General features: G+C 44.3%; 2 protein-coding genes across 3 annotated transcripts; one reads left to right on the forward strand and one right to left on the reverse strand.

The window, feature by feature from the left end:
• Window positions 1-7,279: 7,279 nt before the first annotated feature.
• Window positions 7,280-10,993, forward strand: LOC107079625 (uncharacterized protein KIAA1958 homolog). Of its 2 annotated transcripts, none has more exons than XM_015365285.2 (3): window positions 7,280-7,544; window positions 7,846-8,779; window positions 9,578-10,993. In XM_015365285.2, the coding sequence occupies exons 2-3, from the start codon at window positions 7,900-7,902 to the stop codon at window positions 10,450-10,452; spliced, it is 1,755 nt and encodes a 584-aa protein (XP_015220771.2). In that variant the 5' UTR covers window positions 7,280-7,544; window positions 7,846-7,899; the 3' UTR covers window positions 10,453-10,993. The 2 variants fall into 2 exon arrangements, with proteins under 2 accessions (XP_015220771.2, XP_015220769.2); XM_015365283.2 differs by having other exon boundaries at window positions 7,281-7,499.
• Window positions 10,982-17,017, reverse strand: LOC102698980 (solute carrier family 46 member 2). Its single transcript, XM_006639936.3, has 4 exons — window positions 14,948-17,017; window positions 13,830-13,913; window positions 12,132-12,288; window positions 10,982-11,309 (listed from the first exon to the last, which is right to left on the reverse strand). Exons 1-4 carry the CDS (start codon window positions 15,912-15,914, stop codon window positions 11,219-11,221), a joined length of 1,299 nt encoding a protein of 432 aa, XP_006639999.3. The 5' UTR covers window positions 15,915-17,017; the 3' UTR covers window positions 10,982-11,218.
• Between the last annotated feature and the right edge of the window lie 2,121 nt (window positions 17,018-19,138).

The raw sequence follows: 19,138 nt of genomic DNA on the forward strand, positions 1-19,138 counted from the left end.
AAGCTAGCGAAATGCCGTATTCCGGGGCAGCGGAGGGAAATATTTGGATAGGCTGACCCCCAGGGCTAAACCAGTAAAGCCTGGCAGCAGACAGCCGCCGGAATCCCTCCAGCAGGTTTGGGTGGGATGTTTCCCCCCTCGGTTTCCCACCAGCCAGATGGTTTAGAGAGGTGCATCGCTGACTCCAAAGGCCCAGGCACGCAAGCAGACGGTGAAAGCTGATAGTGTCTCTTTGCTCACTAAATAATTCATAAGGAAAAATAAAACCATCTTCAGACCACGAGGACATTCCTATCTCCCCTTCATACCTGTTTCATAACATTTCCCTCCACATGGCAAGAGTTTAATAAAACCCATTAGTTTGAGTAAAAACTTAACTTAATAGCTTTAATATGTCTGTTAGCTATAGTTTCTAATAGAAATTTCAACATAGCACTGATTATTGGATATGCCTAGAACTTGAATAATTACAGTTCAACTTAGATGTGATATTAGTTTAGCAATATAAAAAACTCACAGATTTGTAGCTGTAGCCTGTGCAAACCGATTCCTGTTAACTGGAGATAAACACAGGGCCATGGACATGAAGGAGTTCCTGAATCCTGTTTTTGCCTTGCGCCCACTGCTTGCCGGGACAAGCTCTGCCCCCTTCACGGCTCTGAATTGGATGAAGCACTTAGAAAGTGCATGGATGGGTGTCTCTAAACAACTCTATTTACACTACAAAAAGTATACAGTTCTACAGAAAAACAGAGTGCATAAACAAACAGGTCCAGATAAGAAAGAAATGTTTGAGGAATTGCCACTGCATTGTTATACTGTAAGTAAAACCTGCAAAAGTCTTCCCAGATTGTTAGACGCATCGCTGTGCCACCTTTGATATCACAAGACACGGTGTAAAATTATCCAAGGTTCTTTGAGGAAGCTGGGATTAAATTTGAACCCACTGGGATCAGTCAATGGTTTCACATTTGGTTCGCAAGTCGCACTGAAATGTAAAGCGTCATTAAATAGCAGTAATGCATCAGAGAGTTTTAATGAGCATCACTACAAAAAGACTGAGAAAGCACAATTACATGCAGTGAGGCGTTAGAAGATCTGGAAGGTCTTTTTCAGCATTAATGTCCAATCAACACTGACACACTTTCATAAGCACAGTCCATATAGTGGGGTATTTTTTTTCCAATTGGATTTCAACCTCTGTGACTTCAAAGACTTTGTTCCGCCTTTGATGTTAGAAAATAGTAGATCTGAATACCTCAGAGCCCAACAGGGTTATAATGGAGAGGAGAAAGACAGAGAGACAGATTGAGGGGGAACAGGACACAGTATAAATACCAGGGAGGGCATTCTCAGAAAAAAACAAACACATCTTATACAAGCAAGCCTGAATGCTGTCAGGAGTTCAAGGATACTTTCATGTTTGCATTTACCAGGTGCTCAATTTATTTGATTATCTTCTTGCCTTGTTCTTCCTAATTCTCTCCTGTTCCTCCTGTTTTTGAATTGATAAATTTCACTTTGCCTGTATTGACTGTTCCAGTAAAAATAAAAAATAACTGCAGGGCTTTTTTTACCATGAAACGGACAAGGGAAGAATATGACCATTGTGTCTTTCTCTCTGTAAGACGTTTTGCTTTTTCAGATGCTATTTCTACTAGTTCAACCCCTGACATGTCCTGTCTGAAACTGGTTGGGCTACATATTTTAGTCAGGAAGGTATTTGAAAGTCTAAGCAATAGGAATAGAAGAATTTCACAGACACCATAGTAGATTAGCTACAACGGTCACCAAACAAGTTAGATTGGCCGAATGCTCATTAAATTTATGTTACTAAGAATTTTAATAAGAACTTGCAGAGACATTCAGCTGATATAACACCTGTACAAAACATTAAACAGGTCCTTATATTCCAGGATCTCACTGACTTGTGCAAGGCAGGCTTATGTACGTAAATGCTATAAATACTCATAGAAATCATAAATTCTCTCACACAAAAGTATCCACAGAAGATACTATAAACTACCATCAAATGTTGATCAAAAATCCCTACAAGCTTTTTACCTAGCAAAAGTTATCAGAGAAGACTTCAAACCACAACTCATGTCAGTATCTTTGATTGCCTACTCTAGAAACAACACACCCTGAGAACCACAACTCCCAGCACCACCACGATATGATTAATTGACTTCAGAAGAGGTGATAGAAGGGAAATGCAGGGGAATTCAAAACCTTTAAATGTCTGATTTCTTATTTTAACTCATGTGTTTTTTTTGCAGGATGTCAGGTTAACCAAAGCAACTGCTGATTAGTTGTTTATTGCTTTTATCAGATAGCCCTGAGAAGACCTTACAGTCTCTCTTAAAGGCACCACTCCCATTAATTGCTGTGTTTCTGGAGACTTACTCTTTATGCCTGGCGTAACACTGCAAGAGCTTCATCGAAGAGCAACACAGAATATAGTGACACTTGTTTCCCCCACAGGCCGGTTTGAAAAGCCTTTTGTTTTTTTGGAGTGATTATTTTGGCAGGTGACAAGTCCCCCAGCACACTGGGAACAGTAGAGAATCATGCAGCACAGACAGCACACATTACAAGAAAAAACAAGACAACGGAAAGTTTAAAAATCAGTAGATCCAAAATCAGGGGTCAGGGGATCCCTGGAAATCTCTTGGAAAATTCCAGAGGGACCCAGCAAAAGCCTAGTCATATTTCACCCCACGTTAAGCAGAACAACACCAAATCAACCTTCTCACTCAATGATCATCTTTGCTGTCACTAATTTGCTGTGCCTTAAGTGATCCACAGTTAAAGGTGGTGCTTATAATATTAGCTGATTGATGTATTTTTAATTAGGTTTACATTAGATGAAGCTGAAGATCCCAGTGGAAAGTCAGAGGCTTCCTATAGGAATTCCCATTCCTTTAAAAATCTCTCTTATTGCACATAGGTGTTAATGTAAAGCTTGAACCTGGACAAAACAAGAGCAACATGCAGGCACAGATGTAGTAGGACACAGGCCTAAAATTGATTTTACAAACACATGACCGTTTGAGCAAAGGGAACCAAAACTACAACAGCAAGCATGTTTTTAAGTAGACTTTTTCACTTCAGTGACACGAGAGACCGATTAAAGCAGAAGTGGAATTTGGAGAAATGAATGGATGATTGTGATCTGCCTGGGCGTTATTTTCCACATGGTCAGACTTACCTGCATTGAATGGGAACCTTCTTCCTGTTAAAAGCCACTTAATGTAGAGGGAGGGTTTTGGTCAATAAGCATACAGAAAATATGCTTCAAGTATTCAAAACTCAGTTGGCGTTCCTTGACCCATTGGGATTCAGGTGATGGTCTGGAATGGACAGTCTTGTTTTCATCTTGAGGCTTTACCCTAAGGCATCGATATGTGTTGCACAATTGTGAATCTCTGGATTGTTTATTGGAGTTTGTGATGGTTTAAATAATCTAATGAAGGATAATAGTAGTCAATTCTAAACCGCCGGTGAATTGTGATCCCATGTTTAAATAGACATCTGTTGTGGTTGGGGTGTGCTTGTTAGGATTTCAGGCTTTGCATACTAATACACAGTATAACCATTATATATTCACAACACTAAGTGCAACTACTACAGTTATTTGATATGCTTTAGATCTGCGTCCCTACATTTCACTGGGATACTAAACACAGCTCCAGCTGTTAATCTTGCTTTCTGTTTGTTGTACAATGTTTGTTCTGCCTATTACTGAAAGAGTTAAGAGACCTGTTGAAATGTTCCTCTGATAACTGTGGCTTCTGGCTTTTTTCATCCATTTCACAAGCTAACTGAAGAAGCTACTCCTGATTACCAGTCCCTAATAGCCTTTCTTATAAGAAGCTGCGGTATTAGGTGACACCATCAATAATTACCACGCAGGCTCCCTTTCAAGGAAATTGCTTTTCAGAGTTGGCTGCAGGTGACACACCTGCCCAGAGATAAATTATTGAATAGAACCTGGGAGAGGAGACTGAAGGCCATTGTCTCCATAGCAGCGATTATTCAACAAGGAGTCAGGTAACAGCTCTGTAAAAACCAGAACCGGATCTGTTTCTCAAATGCAACGAAGAAAAAAAAACACAAAAAAAGTCTTAGTTTGGATTAACCGCCTGTTTTTTCCTCCTGAAGGTCTAGATGTTCTTCATAAAAATGAATATTAATTCTAAGAAATAATTTATTTGCATTTATTTTGTGCATTTCACCCCATGGGGGCAGGGGAGTGGCAGTTCATCCACTGCAGCGCAGCCCCACCTGGGTGAGTCACCAGCAGCAGCCCCACTGCACAGCAGGTCAGGCGAAGAAGTGAGGACCTGCTTCACCCCTTGAATTAAGGGGGGACTTTAGGGAGGCCAGACTGTATAAACTCAGCCTGCTCTTCATTAACAGTTCTTTGATAACATAATAGTTGACACCTGAGTTTAACATCCCTTCTGAAGGATGGCACCTCTCAGCACCTTGGGGTGTCTCTGGTCTCTATCCTGGGACGTTGATTGGGAAATTCCAGAAGGGTGTTAACTGTCAGTAGCCCAGATTATCCCATTTATACACGTTTCCTACATGTCCAGCTAATCAGGACCAGCTCTTTCAGCATGTACTTCACTTCTTAGTGATGCCCATTGTTCAAGAAACAAAACAAGTAACAGTAGCAAATGGGAAAAATGTTCATCTTTAGTTCATCTTGCTCACTTGGATGTTAGCAGATCAGTGATCCAAGGATCTGTCCAGCTGTTTCTTGAAGGTTCCCAGGGGAACTAAATTCTGTTTCTGACTCCCACAATCATTTGCATAAATAACTGCTTCCTGGTCTCATTCGTGAATGCACTCCTGTTTAATTTCCGCCTGTGTCCTCCGACCCCTGTTTTCCTAATGTTGGCCCTGACGTCTTCCTCTGGGTCAATACCTTTCAGGATTTTACATACTGGTATGACGACCCCTAACAGTCTCTTTTATTCAACAATAAAGTTCCTGTCTATCTTAAAATACCTAAAGACATTCCTCTACAGCTGTGGTTTGTAACCTGGGGTGCGAGACGCCCTTCCTACGCTTGTGATACATTTCAGACACAGGCATGTAAGGACAACAACTTTGTTTCAACAAACCCGGGTAGTATAAGGTAAACTTAAAAAAGTGGGTATTCTTAATTTCACTGTAAACTTAAAATAAATATAGAATTCTAAAAAGTGTTATTTTCATGTATTCTTAACTTTGTTTGCGTGTACTCCACTTCGTGCTTGGTCTTGGCTATTTCTGTATGTATGATTAATTCTGTATATATTATATATTTCTAATATGTCTGTATTGAGGTTGCTCATTTTTATAAAGCAGAAGATAAAAATAAAAATGAATACATAATTATGTTATGGAAACAAAATCTTCAGTGTTTCTGTTTGGTAAAATTTGTTCGATTAATGCGAAACTCTGTTCTTTATATGCATCAGAAAATTCTTTGAAACATATCAGAGTCAAGGAGCTTTGCATGGTTTTGGCCTAATCTCAGTTTACTTCCTCAAAGTCGCACACTTTTGCAATCCTGTTGGGCTTCTGCTTGCTTGTCTCCCCATCTGAGTTGGAGCTCTGCACCGTGTAGTTTGTTGGGGAGGCAAATAAGTTGGGTGCAATGCTCAGAAAGGTCACTGTTGAAGTACGTTATACGGACTCAGTGCTGTGCATCCCACAAAATGTCCCCCACCCACCTCATTGCTGCGATGAAACCTGTTTCCTAGAAGGTTTAGTGACTGCTCACTCACAACCAAAACAGAAGGAAACTGCAGTGCAGAAATGCTGAGAACACAGAGAGTACAATTAGCAAATTGCAACGGCTAAACTGGAGACAGGAGTGCTAAGTGAAGACTTCCATGAGCCCAAAGGCTGAGTCTTCTGCATTCCCTGACATCTGCAGATAGTTAGCTATTTAGCATATTTGTTGTATGATGCCGCTGAAAAGAACCTTGATTTATAATTCATCAAGCTAATCCGGTGTTTTCTTTTTTTGTAAAGCTATAAGTGTCCATATAAACTGTAAAGTTAAGAGGAAAACGTTTTATATACACAGCATGCATAATTGAAACCATACGCACTGTGACCTAATGTATTTTAGAATGTCACGTTATATGTTAAAACCGTACGTTTTCACAAGTGTGGTTAACAACGAATTTGTTAAATCTTTCATGAATATAGGCCGCTGTTGGGAAAAAAATGACTTTGGTGACCTGGAGCATACGCAACCTAGGAGACTTAAAAACCAAGCACACAGCCGCGTCACTGTTTTGGTTTAATTTGCATAACTGGAACATATTTTTATTTCAGCACATCCAAGAAAAAAAGATATACATAACCAACAACCACAGATTTGCGTCACGTAAGAGATTTGTATTCTCGTCTTTATTTTTTTTTTTAATTCCCGCCACAACTGACTATCCTTTGTGAAAGGCCTCTCGGTTTTTGCTTTGCGGTGGTTTTTACTGACCACCGTCATAATTCTGATATTACTTATTAAAAATGCATCAAGTCAGAACTGACATCAACTACTATTTGGATGTTTTAAAAGCACATTTACAAAAGATTCACCTAATAATTAGTTTATGCGTATGCATTCTTTAATCGTTCTTTAAATCTTCAACCCCGAAGATACTGTACACATCAGTTTTTGGTTTCGGCTGTATCTGTGTTAAAATAAGTTTTTTTCTTTCGTTTTGAATTCACGTCAATCAAATATCTCAGCCTTCGTAATATCACGTGACTTTCGAAAGAGACTTTCAGCCTTTGCCTGATGTTCACGAAAGAAAATTCAAAATAGTAATTTAGAAGCCGTTTTAAAAACAGAACAGTCACTAAAACGCTGAGAGGGCGCCGATTTAATTCCTTCCCGTAAAACTGGATTTATGGACATTATTATAGGCGAATGACTGCCATCTAATGGAGATAGTAATTAACTACTGCTGCTTTCTTTATCAAACTATTTCAAAATACAGCCGCTGTAAAAATGCCACATTAAAAACAAACAAATATTAAATATTTGTTTTTTTTAATGTATTAAAAATGTATTATTTACAATTGTTCAAACCAAATGTGTTGAAAACACAAGGTGAATGAATACAAAATACTACATTCTGTTTAATAAACAAAAACCAGGGGGACACCTACATCAAGCTGCAGTATTTCGAACAAACACAGTTACGTTCAAAAACGAGTGGTAGTCATGATGACATCGTGTTGGTTGGCAAGTTTATTTGAAAATGCTGGGCGCATTTTTTGAAGTCAAGCTGTCACTAGGAGCGAGCGCTCTCTCTGGGTCTAACGATCACGGGTGACAGGAAGGGGGGACTCATTAAACCACCTGTTCTGGACACTACTTCGAGCCCAGCAAGAGCAAGACACACCTGTCTCCTCACCTGTCAAGCGACCGAACTTCCGGACGTGCAGAGAAGCCCGCAGCTTCCCGGTTTCTTAAAGAAATGGCACAGGTAAAGACAACGTTTTAGAAGACGGAAGAACTAATTCACACATTTGTGAGTAATGTAATTAAAAACTAGGTATATAATAATAATAATAATAATAATAATAATAATAATAATAATAATGCCTTTAAAGGTGGCTTCTCAAAGTGTCTTAGAGAAAACAAACAAGGAGAGGAGAGACCACAATTACATAAGTTACAATGAGAGTTGTAACTTATGCTGTAAAGGGGGTTGTAACGGGGCATTTCTACAGACTGCGAATGGCTCAGTGATTCACTGATTTAAAGGATGGAAATGAAACATAGGGAGTGTTCTTAAACTGACTCGCGTTCTTCCTGTGTCTCCTGGGCAGGAGAAGGTGGTGGGCTGCCAGCTGGATACCCTGCTGGCTGACCTGACCAATCTGATGACCTGGGTGCACTCCCATGCCACCATCTGCCCGCAGGTGCCGTGGCACGAGGGCGTGCTCCGGACAGAGGAGGTGGGCAAGTGCACGGTGATATGGATGTGTGCAGCTGGGCATGGCTACAACTGGCCCCTCGCCCTGGCCAGGTCTCCGATAGCAGCCGGGGGGCACCGCGCCAGCCGGAAGAGGAAGCACCGGCAGTGGGATTGGCACACCAGATTCCGCAGGGAGCCCAGCGGGAACAGGGAGGGCGCCTCCGAGCTGAGCGGCCGCAGCCCTGCGACCCCCTCCCCGGAGAAGAACGACTCCAGCACCGAGGGCGAGCTCTTCATCGAAGAGGAGGAAGAGCCCGGCGGTGGGGGCACCGCACTGGCCCAGCCTGGGAAGGTCGCAAAGGAAGAGCCCACAGACGGGCAGAACACAACTGCATTCAACATCGAGGTGAAAGAAGAAAAGGGGGCGTTCTGGGCGGATTACGGCACCCCACTTCAAGAGCAGAAGACGGTCGTGATCAATATGGCCAGAGATGAGCTTCAAGCAGAAGAAACCCGTGATTCGGAAAAAGCCAGGCTGCTCAGCCCTCTCAATGCCCAGCCCTGGGGTGGCACAGTCACCCCTGTGATGGAGACCAAGAGCGTCCCTGATGTTGCGGCAGAGTATATCATCATCAGCTCTGATACCATAACTTCCTCACCCACGGCTCATTCGGAGGCTGAAGACCTTCCAAAAGCAGACCAAACTGCCGAAGGCAATTCGAGCAACAGCAGCGTTATCCCCACAGCTGAACGGCCTGGTACATCTGAGGAGTCTCCCTGTGCTAAGTTCAGCCTTTGTCCCGATGACACAAACAAGGAGACAGCAAAAAGCCAAACTACAAAAAGTGAGTTTAGCGGTGTGTGAGAGCGAGTGTTATGGTCTCATGTCTTAGCCAGGACCAGTTGAAGGGAAAGAAAACATTTTTAATGTGTGAATGCATGAGCAAAATATGGTTATCGAAGCTGAAATATACATGGAAACACGTCACGTTTCATTCCAGGGACAATGACTTTACAAAATATTTTCACTTGGCACCGAAACCCTTTAACGCAGAAGCAAACCACCTTGGAACAACAAGTGTTAAGGTCTTTGCCAGAATTAGCAAGCACTTTATTGGTGGGAAAGGTTTAATTATCTGAAAGGAGGTGTTGTTTGACTTGAGATTCTGTAATGAAATAGAAGCAAGTGCCCAAGCCATCCACTTCTGGAAACCTCCTGGGGAAGCAAAGGCGGTGAGTGGGACCAGTAGGGAGCACTCCCCCCACAGTCTGTGTGAGTCCTAATGCCCCAGTATAGCAATGGGGACACTGTACTGTGAATAATGCGCCGTAGTTCAGATGAGACATAAAACCAAGATCCTGACTCTTCGTGGTTATTAAAAATCCAAGGCTGTTTCTCAAAAATAGTATCTCTGAACTGGCTTCATCACTCTGCTCTCCTCTTCACTGAGAGCTGGTGTGTGGGGAGAGTACTGGTGCATCATCCAGGTGAGGCTGCACACTGCTGGTGGAGGAGGGGAGTCCCCATGACCTGTAAAGTGCTTTCAGTGGGGTGTCCAGAAAAACACTATATAAGTGTAAGGAATTATTATTAATTACTCATATTCTAACACATTGACGTCTCTTAACCGTTTCCTCTTCAGAGACTCCCAGAAGTGCGGAAGGTAAAAGCCGCGCTCGGCTGATGGCCGACGTCAAGGTCTTTAAGGACTGGCTGCGGGCGCGGAGCCCCCAGGAGATACGCCCCATGGGTGCCCTCCCCCCCCAGGAGCTGGACGCCCTGCTGGCGGAGTTCTTCAGCACCCTGCGGCGAGCCAACGGGGCCGAATTCAGCTCCGGCTCCCTGGTGTTCTACCACCGGGCCCTGGACCGCTACGTCCGGCAGGAGGGCTCCAGCCTGAGCCTGCTCAAGTCCCCCGAGTTCGCCGGCTCCCGGGAGGCGCTGCAGGCCCGCTTCCAGCAGCTGTGGTGGCGGGAGAAGGAGAGCGAGATGGAGGTCCTGGAGGGCGTCAGCCAGGAGGAGGAAACGGAGCTGCGCCTGATGGGGGTCCTGGGACGCTTCAGTCCCGGGAGCTTGCTCAACCTGGTCCTCCTCAACAACATCCGCGCCTTCGGGCGGCGCCACCTGCGGGGCGAGTGGCCCGTCCGCTTCGGCAACTTCTGCCTGGTCAAGGAGAGCCGGACGAGCAACGGTGACGGCGGGGCGGTGGAGTACCTGGAGTGGCGGGACCCCAGCTCCTCCCCCCCTCGGCCCCTGTGCCTGCGCGCCCTGCTGGACAACCTGGACCGCTGCCCCGTGCAGGACTTCAAGGAGTACGCCCGCAAACGCCAGACGGGCTACATCACTCCCAGCGACCCCTTCTATGTTGCCTGCAGACCCCTGCAGAGCCACTGGGATGACATCTGGTTCGTCCGCAAAGCCCTGACCTGGGCGCGAATCGAGAGGATGGTGAAGGTCCTCAGCCAGCAGGTCCTGGCCATCCGGAAGAGAAACGCCACTCAGTTTGCTCACACTTAGCGCCGAGGGGGGAGGAAATGGAGCGCTCTATGGTGACCACAACTTCAAAATCTGACTTCCATTAAAGATATTAATCAGCCCCCCCCTCCCACCACCTTCTGCTCCCCCTGACAAAACAGGAAATTCCACACAGAAAGAATGTTTAATGTTGAACTTGTTTCTCCTCCGCTAGCAGTCCTGGCGAGTCGGTAGTTGTCGTATGGTATTGTTTCGAATGCAAAAACTCTCCACCTCTTTCAGGGATGTGCAGTTCGATGCTTTGCAGTTCTAGCTTGCCATAAGAAACTCAGTTCACGGCTCCTCTACCACGTCACTGTCCCAGTTGCCAAGACAGTTATTACACCTTAAATGCCACTCTGTGGCTGTTCCCCGTTCTCTTCTCTGTCCCCTCCCTTAAATACCCAAGAGATCTTATCTGAAACCCTTTATGTGTGTGTGTGGTGCGGTCAGCTTAAAAGTTGAAAGCATGACTATATCTCCAAGAATTCTGCTATTTGTAGGAGTTACATTAAAAAGCTAACTTTTAATGGCCAGACATCAATCACGGGTCTGATTGTCTTAAGTATATACAGAATTTCTGAAAGCTTTTTTTGGTATGTGGATAAGAAGAGAGAAGTTTCTGATTATGTCCTCAATTCTACTGGGAGCCTGAGACAAATTCAAGTGTAGTGTTTTGAAAAAGTCATCTTTAAAGAATAAGTCCTAGTTTTAAGAAGAGCAGGGTGCACTCCTTTTTATGTGAACCAGATCTCATCAGGCAGTTTTTTCAGGGGTCTGCAGTGTTGAGAGTGCAGATGGGAGAATTCCTTCCAGGAATTTCTGTATATCCTGGCTTGGCTCTTCTCCAGTGCAGCCACCTGGTGAAAATGGGGCAAGGAAGAAGCCTTAGAAAGACATCATACTGAAATAGACACCTGTGGTAACTGCACTGCCAGAGTTAGTGATGTATGTATATTATAGTATGTGGGGCCTGCTGTGTGGAGTTCATATGTTCTGCCTGGGTTCCCTCAGGGTACAGTTCCCACAGTGCAGGAACATACAGGTAGGTTAATTCACTTCTGGGAAAACTGGCCCTGGTGGGACTGTGTGCGTGTCTATGTTTGTGTCTGTGGCCTGTTTTGGACTGGTGTCCTGTCCAGGGTGTAGCTGGCATTGTGCCCGTTGCTTGCTGGGCTAAGCTCCGGCATCCCATGACCCTGGATTGGGGTAGTATGTGCTTTAAATAATTTCTAAATGATACAAACAACAATTGCATTTTGTTTTAGGGATATGTGAACATTTTTTTCCAGAGCTCTGTGGTGCCACACACATATATACTGTACTTCCCTTTTCTCATTTCCTTTGGCCCAACCTTAAGAATTGTTTGCAAGAGCTATTTTAAATGCTGTAATAAAAGGAGAAGGCCTGGCACAGATCGCACACAACTACAGCAAAATAACCATAACAACAAGCACAGGGATCAGACAAAAATGTTTTTCTGTTAGATTTGTTTCAGGAGTCCCTTTAAACAGATGCCATTTCTACCACAGATAGGGAGACACTTTGGAAATATGCCACTGTCTTGGGGCAATCTCACTTCAATGTGTCGGGCTGTATATTATACACAGTGAATACTGTGAGTGACAGGAGGAAAGGAAAGAGGGAAAGCTGTTTGTCTGCAAAGCTGGAAGCACACTTACAGGATGGGCACCACGCTGAGGTAGCTGATGAGGCAGGAGAGCAGGAAGCTGAAGCCGCTGTACCAGTCCAGGGTGAGGGGGTAGATGGAGGTGAAGAGGAGTACAGACAGGAGATCGGTCAGAGCCAGGCAGGACTGCAGCCAGCCGAAGACACGGCCTGCAGAAGGACACAAGTACAGGACCCACACGCCTTTAGACATCACCCTATCACAGACAAGACACATCACTTCAGTCGTGATTTTTTGTTTTGTTTCGGTTTTGATTTTTTCTTGGGAATCATCACTGTATACAGAATTCTTCACATTTAAATAAACAAAAGTCTAAAACTAACAACAAATAACAGGTGCATTGGAGTAACTCAAGTGATATGAGAACTCATTCCATCATGTTCCACAGGGCCACTACATCTTCATGATCATGCACTTGCTGTATATGGACCAATATTCACCCTTTAGCAGAGCTTTTCAGAATCAAAGAACTGGTTTTGCATTGACTAAGACAAATTCTGAGCCAAAAAACTGTAAGTTCTGATTGCTGGATGTTTATTAGTGCACAGTACCACCCACAATAATTCAGGACAACCTGTTTTTCCAGTTGCGATTTGTTATTTCCAAGTCCAGTAACAAATGAAAACATTTAAACATTAATCTTTCGATTCTGAATATTATGGGTTATGGCCATAACATGAGTTTCTCAACTCCGGAAGACTAAAAGCAATGAGATTTTTTTAGATATCTTTCCAGGATGTTGCTCCTTCCCCTGAAACGTCATGAGCGCTAGAACCCTCTCTTCCTGGACAGACAGCCTTTTAGTAAACAACTCGACTACCACCTAGTGGAGCAGTGAAGTATTACACTACTTGCCCTATACTCGTCAAATGCAACCAACCGACAACACAATCAGCTGATTGCCAGCTTTGTCGTTGCAGTAATCAAGCTTTATTTGGAGCTGAAATTTGCAACCCAAGCATGAGCATGTAGATACAGAACAGGTGAGGGCTCAGCAGAAAGGGGGGGTGCAGGTTTTATATCACAAGTCAGAGAGCATTTTGAGTCAAAATATTAAACTCAGCTCCAGCAAATGCAAACAAAACATCATTCTTTTTAACCTTCTCTAATTTTGCTATTTTTACTGCAGAGCCCTTATTCTGTACGTGATTCTCCTTTCCGTAATCTAACTCCTAAATCCATCCTTTATGGAACACGTCTGTCTCTTAAACCAGGGGCTTTGAAACCAGCTTTGAGTCCCCTCACACTTACATGTAGGGCAGAATAGAATTGTAGGCCAACAGATGCAGCATAAGTGCTATAAGAGTAGATTCACCTTTGAAGAGAGATGCTGTCACACAGTTGCTAGACTGGGACTGAAAAGTGTCCACTTGTTTTTGTGGCCCTCCTAGCCGTCCCCTAAATGTTCTGACTGAAAACTCTTCTATGAAGGATTGTTTGAAATAAATGAAGGAACAACACAGGTCAGATGCAGGAGTCCTCAACGCCCTGTCTCGTCAGGTATTTGTTGCACCTGAAATGCTTAATTGAGCTAATTATGTTTCTTAATATATCACCATTTTCCAGTTCTTAAGATGCTGGAGAATTAAATCGAATGAACTGTCTCCTGCCAAGATGGGCCTAGGGGCTGTCCACAATCAGCACCTCCTGAGGCAGAAGAAGGCAGTGTGACAGTATGACAAGTTCTCACCATACAGCTGAGCGTCCGTTATCTTGGAGAGCTGGGATTTGATGGTGGGCATTGGGATACAGGCGAACATCATGATTCCGCGAGCTGCAGGGGGACATGGAGTTAAAATTAGCAGAAGCTAGCTGTAGGCAAACCCTAACTACAGGAAGCTGGAACACTGTGAGCCAGGTGTATGATGAGACTGTTAGTATCTCCTCTGATCACTTGCACATTGTGCATTAAGCATATCAGCTCATGCCTTCATTCAGAGGTTTTAAAGCACTCAATGTAGATTTAATGAAATGAGGAATCCTTTTATCCCTTAATCACTTTACTCATAATGAGCTCACAGTTAAGGAGTAATGCTTTATGGGCAAGTGCAATCAGTGGATTGTGTGAAGGGGTGGTGTGTAATTATATGGATTGAGTGTAATTGTGGGGGAGCAAATTTACAGGGTAGTTATGTGGATTTCTTTAGGAGTGGGGTGAAATGAATATTTACGGATAGATGTCTGTTATGTTATATTTATTTGTAATGTTTTGCATGTTTCTGTGTGTGCAAAGCATAACTGCTTTGAATGAAGCCAAATTTCTGAGAAATCAGACAATAAAGTATTATTGTTTCATATGAGATTTATTCCCTACAATATTCTTTGCAATATTTTCTATGAATCAAAATTATTTGCCAGTAGTACTCACTGTTCACGTGCCTTTTTGTCAAATCTAATATATTTTGAAATTGCTTCTTAGCAATTACAGTGGCCTGGCAGCATCTCCAGAGTTGTAATTCGACTTACCAGAGGTCTGCTATATTTGTATTAGGCATTTTTATCAATATACGATGCTGAGTGCCTGATTCATGCATTTATAACATCAAGGCTTAATTCCTGCAACTCTTTATTCTATGGGCTTCCTAACACTCTTCTACATTCTATCTGTATAAGCCTGTATGTTCTGGTTGAATTTAATTTTCTTTTGCTTTTTATTGTACATTTTTGTCTTTTTCTCTAGCACTTTGTACAGCACCCTTGGGTTTGGAAAGCTGCTTTGTAAAAGAAAGTGATCATTATTATTCTTCCCTGTGAACCACACAACCGTTTATTCGGGATTACAGCCAGCTGGTGAGCTCTAGTACTCACCCAGGAAGTAGACCCAGCTTTGGCTGGCGAAGGCCAGCACAGCCATGCCTGTGCAGTTGGAGACGATGCCCAGGAGGATGAGCGCCCTGTCGCCGAGCCAGCGGGAGAGCACCAGCACGCCCAGGAAGCTGGTCAGGTACATGGCATTGGTGGCAGCCCGCCCATAGCCTGCCCACACTGAGTCCCAGGCCAGGGGCGGCTTCAGCACAAAAAGACACAGCACGTTCTCTGCCCCGGACATGCCCAGGACGAACAGGATCATGGAGGCAAAGAGCAGCGCCAGTGCGCTGCGGTCGATCGGCCCTCCCTCCGGGGACGCGGCCAGCTGGCGGTAGCCCTCCCGACCTCCCGTGCCGGATGGCGAAGGATAATCCAGGAGGAACAGGGAGTAGAGGAGCCCCACTGCACACACTAACAAGGCCACCACCGTCAGTGCAACCCCCGACTGGCCCAGCCGGTAGATGTACCCCGACACCAGCCCCCCGGCGATGCCCGCCAGGCCGCTGAAGAGCTCCACCGTGTTGATCCGCAGGCTGCGCGCGCCCTCCCCCGACCGCAGGGCTGCCACCGACACCAGGCCGCCCCAGTAGGCCGGCGAGCCCCCGCTCAGCCCGTGCAGCGCCGCCCCCAGGTACAGCACCCACAGCGGCAGCCGGAGCAGCAGGAAGAGCAGCAGGAGCGCCTTGCTGAGCACCGAGCCCACCTGGGGCACGGCCAGCAGGACGCGCGGCCCCCTGCGATCCGCCAGGCGGCCCAGGGCCACGGTGGAGAGCAGGGACAGCAGGGAAGCCAGCGAGCTCTGGACGAAGAAGAACCGGGAGGAGAGGGCTTGGGCCTGGTCGCTTTGCCCCATGGCCGTTTCCAGGCTGCGGTTGTAGACAGCCAGAGTCAGGGCAGCATCGTAAAAGGAGCTGCCCACGGTGTTGATAATGACCACAGGCTCCACCAATGTCAGGAAGCCCACCATGGCTGCTCGGGCACAGGAGAAGAGATCGGGTGCGTTTCTAAAGCTCCAGGACCGTCAGTGCACCATGTTTAAATTTCTGATAATACGGGCAAGTTCTAGGGCTTTCTAGGTTTTGAACAGTGACTTTCAAACTAGAAGCGCATCTTCAAACTCACATCCGATAGGTTATTGTGCGTTACCGGTAAGTCCCCTAATTCTTAACTAGCCAATAGCGAACAATGTCTTCAAACATTCTGAAAATTAAATCATTGGTTTTGTAGTGTCAGTGCAGGTAAGGAAAATTGCAGATTCAAATCATGAAAAAAATCCTTACCAGGGATTAAAGATTAAACATCCACACGCTTAGGAATCAATAAGAAATCAAGTGATATCCAGTAAGTCCATAAGCCTTATAGAAAGAAATAATAATCACTCTTATGGCAGTAATAATCTCCAAGGTTTCAAAAAGCTTTGACTTAAAAAAAACTGCTGGATAAGACTACAGGTAAAAAGCTAATAGTAAAATAAATATACAATTCCTGAATGATGGATCAAAAAGTGGGGTTTCTGGTATTTTAAGAACAGCTACTGTACATTCCGGGCTTGAAAGATGTTGTCAGAAACAGTCGTTTAAGAAAAGCAATAAAACCTAAAGATTCCAAGTTAGAATTTGGAAAATCTATAGAAACTATAGAAAAGTTGTCTCGTATGGTGATGGAAGCTTTGGATATCCGTATCGGCACAAAGATCAGTACTTACATACATTACACGTAGCAGTTAAATCATACCGACTAGCTTCGTCACCAAAAACGCGAATCTTCTCGGCCAGAGCAGAGAGCCATTTCAAAGAAGGCCCCCGACGTGCAATTTGACTGGCAACGGTGTCATCCAGAGTTTTGACCAGAAGGATCGTGCTTGATCCCGTGTCTGTCTCCTGTATGACCCCAGCTAGAGAGAGTCAGGAGAGCGGCCGGTCGGCGGAAGGTACAGCACTTCACCGCAATGCTCACTGACAGGCATCAGTTATAAAGAGCAAGTTATAGAAGAGGAAGGAACACATAGAGGAATGAAGTGAAAGTGGATGTGTAGGAAAGCGTCTAAATAACAGGTTGCTCTGTAATTGAATCTGGACTCGACAGGAGACCTGCAGTAACATGTAACGTCATGGACTCTCTTTCTGTGTGTGTGAGGATATCTGATGTTTTTTTGTGCCATATCCTAAGTTGCCCCTATCATTCTTGTTATACGTTTTGAGGACTAAATACCAAGAGTGCCCAGATATAATAATCAACCAAGCTTTTTTTATCCACACAGCATTTCACAAGAGCGTAATTAACACAACGACACGCTCCCAGCAGTGTGGAGTTAAACTATAGAATAAAAAAACTTAAAACATACTTATAATAATACTGCCAAGTAGTAAAGATAATAAGCACAGTTCCAAACTTTAGGTTATCATTTTAGGTTAAAACATTTTATTGAAAATAGCGCTGGAGGGTTTCTTTTATTAATAGGGGCAGGTCAGCCCACAATGTGGGAGCTCTGAAAGAGAATGGTCTGCCACTTACGGTTTACAGTTTTTTTTATCTTCCCTAAGGATCCTGGGCAGAGCCACAACCTCAGACCCATGAGAATGACTCGAGAGAAGCAGGTCACCCGTTTTTTCACAAAATCAGAGACCACAGTCATACAGCGCTTTATAGGTCAGAAGCAGGGCTTTTTACTTGACGCTGAGCTCTACAAGAGCCAAGGCAAAGAAACTGTGCCAGCACAAGGGTCGTATTCAATATCTGGGTACTGGAACTCTTATGGAGGAAATTACAAAGACAGATGAGGTGAACTACGAATTAGCTAAAGACATCCACAACACCAAGAGTAGCTAAACCTTCTTGAATCAGCTTACATAGGCAAAGGTTAAGGGAGTGAACCCAAAAATGAAATCAAGAATTGAGGGGACACCTTGAGGCTCCTTGGATTGGGATCAGACCCCCCTATAATCCTCTGTGCACCCCAAGCCACTCTGATTCAGTCTTGCCGCTGGATAAGCCTACAGCAGTTCTCCTACTGCAATAGCTCTCACGTGCTGATGGCCTTGTGTGCAGCTCTTCGAGACCTGCAGCAGCAGAGAAGCAGCAACAGGGACGGGTGTTTGCAGGGAGCCTTCAGCCATGTTCCCAGTTCTCAGCTTACATAAAGACTCTGGCTGCAGCTGGGAAATAATATGACTTAAAATAACTTAGAAGAACACAGTACGATACAATCCGAACACACACCGTAAACCCCCGAGAAGCAAAGCCACTTGATAAATGCTTTTAGAAAACTGAGGTCACAAGTCTTTGGAAACTTCTGTGATTTTGACTGTGGGCTGTGACATTTATTACAGCCTTTGTGAGACAGAAGCAGGAGGAACAGTCCAGACCATAAGAAGAACTACCACGCTTTCATATTGACATAGGTACTCCTGCTTGGGACTTACCAACCACTGTAAAGAACTGCCATCTTTTACTTTCTAACGCCCCCTCGGAGGAAACCTTCAGTTTCAGTTATTTTTGTCCGCCTTGAAAAATTCTGATGAAAGCCACACAGCTTCTTTGTCATTAAAGTAATACTTTCCACTGCATGTGACCATGATAGGTTGGCATTTCTGTTTATTAACTACAGTACACAATGAAATGGGGAGAAACTACAATTAATCACACTTCAGCAATACGAACGAAAACAGGAAGCTCCGTCTGTCAGAATTGAGGTAGTGGTAGTAAATTGAGGTAGCGGTTCTGCAGGACTGTTTTTTTTTTTAACAGGCCAGTTGTCCTTAGAACAACACTGATAGTAAGGAGTTTGTGCTCTGTACCAGCACCCATCCTAAAACTACAAGAGTGGCCTGAAATATGAATATTTTGAAGAGCCCTTAATGTTGGAGAATTAGCAGGTAACTGGTGGCATTAGCAGGTTGTAGCTGAAAAGCGTTCGAGGTCAGAATTACACCGTAGGACTCTTGTATGGAGAAAGGGAAGAGAAGATATGGAAAAATAGGTGCCAAGAGTCCCATTATACATTCAAGCATCCACACAATTAATAGGACCTTTCATGTTGTCTCCTGTTGCTCAGCCAAGTAAGTGGTTTTAGCCATTCTGCAAGCCAGTGTTGACAGAAAAGTAATGCTAGCACAGTAAATTCACCTCCTCTTAACATTAACATACTCTAGAGAATCCAATTAGGAAGCACCGAAGAGTAACCTGGAAAAT

The sequence above is a fragment of the Lepisosteus oculatus genome, chromosome 29 (assembly GCF_040954835.1).
Source record: "Lepisosteus oculatus isolate fLepOcu1 chromosome 29, fLepOcu1.hap2, whole genome shotgun sequence".
NCBI lineage: Eukaryota > Metazoa > Chordata > Actinopteri > Semionotiformes > Lepisosteidae > Lepisosteus > Lepisosteus oculatus.